This window comes from Penaeus japonicus, unplaced genomic scaffold, assembly GCF_977035675.1.
Source record: "Penaeus japonicus unplaced genomic scaffold, GWHDUDI00000001_assembly GWHDUDI00000007, whole genome shotgun sequence".
NCBI lineage: Eukaryota > Metazoa > Arthropoda > Malacostraca > Decapoda > Penaeidae > Penaeus > Penaeus japonicus.
The window spans coordinates 19,219,820-19,222,319 of NW_028234409.1; the positions used below are offsets into that span (position 1 = coordinate 19,219,820).

At 35.3% G+C, this 2,500-nt stretch overlaps 1 protein-coding gene across 22 annotated transcripts in view; it reads left to right on the forward strand.

Annotated features, from left to right (window-relative positions):
- Fhos (Formin homology 2 domain containing) overlaps positions 1-2,500 on the forward strand; it is a 215,439-nt gene that overhangs the window by 81,562 nt on the left and 131,377 nt on the right. For all 22 annotated transcript variants that reach the window (XR_015191160.1, XR_015191158.1, XR_015191159.1 and 19 more), the window contains 2 exons: positions 551-665; positions 985-1,042. Coding sequence is in view for 9 of the 22 variants with exons in the window: in XM_086538525.1 (XP_086394651.1) it covers positions 551-665; positions 985-1,042 (173 nt within the window). In the remaining 13 variants the exon portion in view is untranslated. The remainder of the gene's footprint in view (positions 1-550; positions 666-984; positions 1,043-2,500) is intronic.

The following is a 2,500-nucleotide window of genomic DNA, read 5'->3' on the forward strand; positions in this document are numbered from 1 at the left end:
AAAAAACAGTTGTATATAATATTCTGTACTTTAGCCGTAAATAACTTGAGCACCGACGTAGTTTGTGGACCATCAAAGTGTTTATTTCATTAATGGCGAGAAACTTTGTTCACTCGATCCAACCAATGGGGACAAAGGATTCAAATACGATTTAATGTGTCGTGATACTTCTTTTACAGTATTTGTATGATGTACCATGGACAAAATGAGACCACCTTCCCGTATTTATATTTTATTTTGTCACTAATTGTGTATCATGATCATCCTTAGCCATATTTCTCCATCCTCGTTAATCTCAGAAACTATTTAACTTGATTATTTTACCTTCATTCCATTTTGGTCACTTGAACGTTATTTAACAGGCTATTCTCCTTCCCCAACCCACGTGGCGTGATATTCATCTTGTCATTAAATTATCGAAGAATGTCTGCCAAGCCTCCGTGACTTGTGATATTTTCAGCTCTCATGATTACCGATCTTCTGTCTCCTTCATAATCTGCAATTATTTACCTCTCCCTCTCGATAATAATATGAATCGGTGTGCGTGCAGACTCGAGTGTGGAGGAGATCGACGCCGCCGACGTGAAGGTGCACGACGCCAAGGCCAACCGAGCGGAGATCGACGAAAATATCGAGGAAATTGACGCTTCGGCTGTGATCATCCGGTGAGTGGGGCTACGTGCATTCTCGAATTTCCTTTCCTTGCATCAAATTTGAAGAGATAGAGAGGTGTAAAATTTACCCATGTCGCTGTTGTTAAAAGTGATGAAATCCCAAAAACAGCAATTATAAACTCGTAAAGGACAAAAAAAAAGTAATTCCTGCGTACTGATTGGCACTGTGATCTCCTGGGCAATTTCATTACTCTTTAACTACTATTACCTTTACGTGGTATCATATGCCTTAGTTTTATTTTTATTAACGGCCCCCCTCTCAGATTATTCCTTTGAAACCAGAATCCATTGTATTTCTCGTGATCCACAGAGAGAAGGAGAAACGAGAAGCTCTTCGTGCCGAGATCATCAGCGCTGTCAAGGCAGGGGTGAGTACTCTCCTTTCCACCAGTGCTGGGTCGATGCTGAACCACATGTATTACTGTTGACAGTGCAAGCGTGGAAATGATGTGCGACAACCGTGCGCTGTAGGTAGTTGGAAGCGTTCCAGGTGTATACAATATTTTATCAAGACGATTGAGATATGTTGTTGTTTATTTTTTTTTACATAGCACGTGGAATATTTGACTTTTGCATAGCCTGAAATTCAGAGTAACGGCGTTATTGATAACAGTCCAGTTCATATTATTGGTATTCGCTTCTGGTTTATTTGATGTCTTATCTCGCTGCTCTGATCAATATCAGATGAAGAAAGTCTCGAGTAGAACAGTAACTTAATTGATTGATATAGTCTGCATAATTACATATTACTATGCTCATGCGTATTCTCATTATTAGTATCATTGACATTATTATTATCATTATTATTAATACTACTACTATTTATTATTATTGTTATTATTATTGTTGTTGTTTTATTTAAGGTGATAATGTTTATTACTGTTGCTATTATTATTATTATTATTATTATTATTATTATTATTATTATAATTATTATTATTATTGTTATTATTATTATCATAATTATTATTATTATTGTTATTATTATTATCGTAATTATTATTATTATTGTTATTATTATTATCGTAATTATTATTATTGTTGTTGTTATTATTATTATCATCATTATTATTATCATAATAATGATAATAATGAAGATGATGATGATGATTTTGATTATTATTATTACCATTATTATCTTTATTGTTATCATTATAATCATTAGATAATTATCATTATTTATATTATTGTTATCAGCACCATCATTATATTTACTTTCAATATAAGGAGCCGCTTCCAGTTTATAAGGTGATAATTCTTGCCGTATCAATAATTACACGAAAGGAAAATCCCAGCAAGAATGCCGTATGCTCGTTTGCGTGTGACCTTCGCCCTCATGTGACCCTTTACCTTGGCTAGACCTCAACCAGACCTTAGAACCCCACCCAACCCCGCCCCGTGATAAAACAGTCTTAGCATTTGCTCTTGATCTCTGCCTGGCCTTTGCCGACTCTCACCGCTGCCTCAAGGTGCCACGAGGATGGTATAGGCCTAGAAATGCGAGACGCAAGAGAAATTATTATAGTCTTACCGATTTTCCTCTTCTGTATAGACCATTTTTTAGATGTTATACCATTTGTTTTATGTAACTCCCTCATAAACATTAAGCAAAATGTTTAGAATAACAGCGAGTGCATATTACTTTGACTGACGCTTCATAACATGGGCTTTCGACTTTCTTTCGTCTTGCGATAACTTTTGACGATGAATAACTAGTGTAGATTGTTCATGTATATTTGTTTGGCACTCTATCTGCATCTAATTTTAAAAGAGAAATATGCACAGGGTAACACTAATTTTATGATTTCTTAAAGCCACGCGTGTGT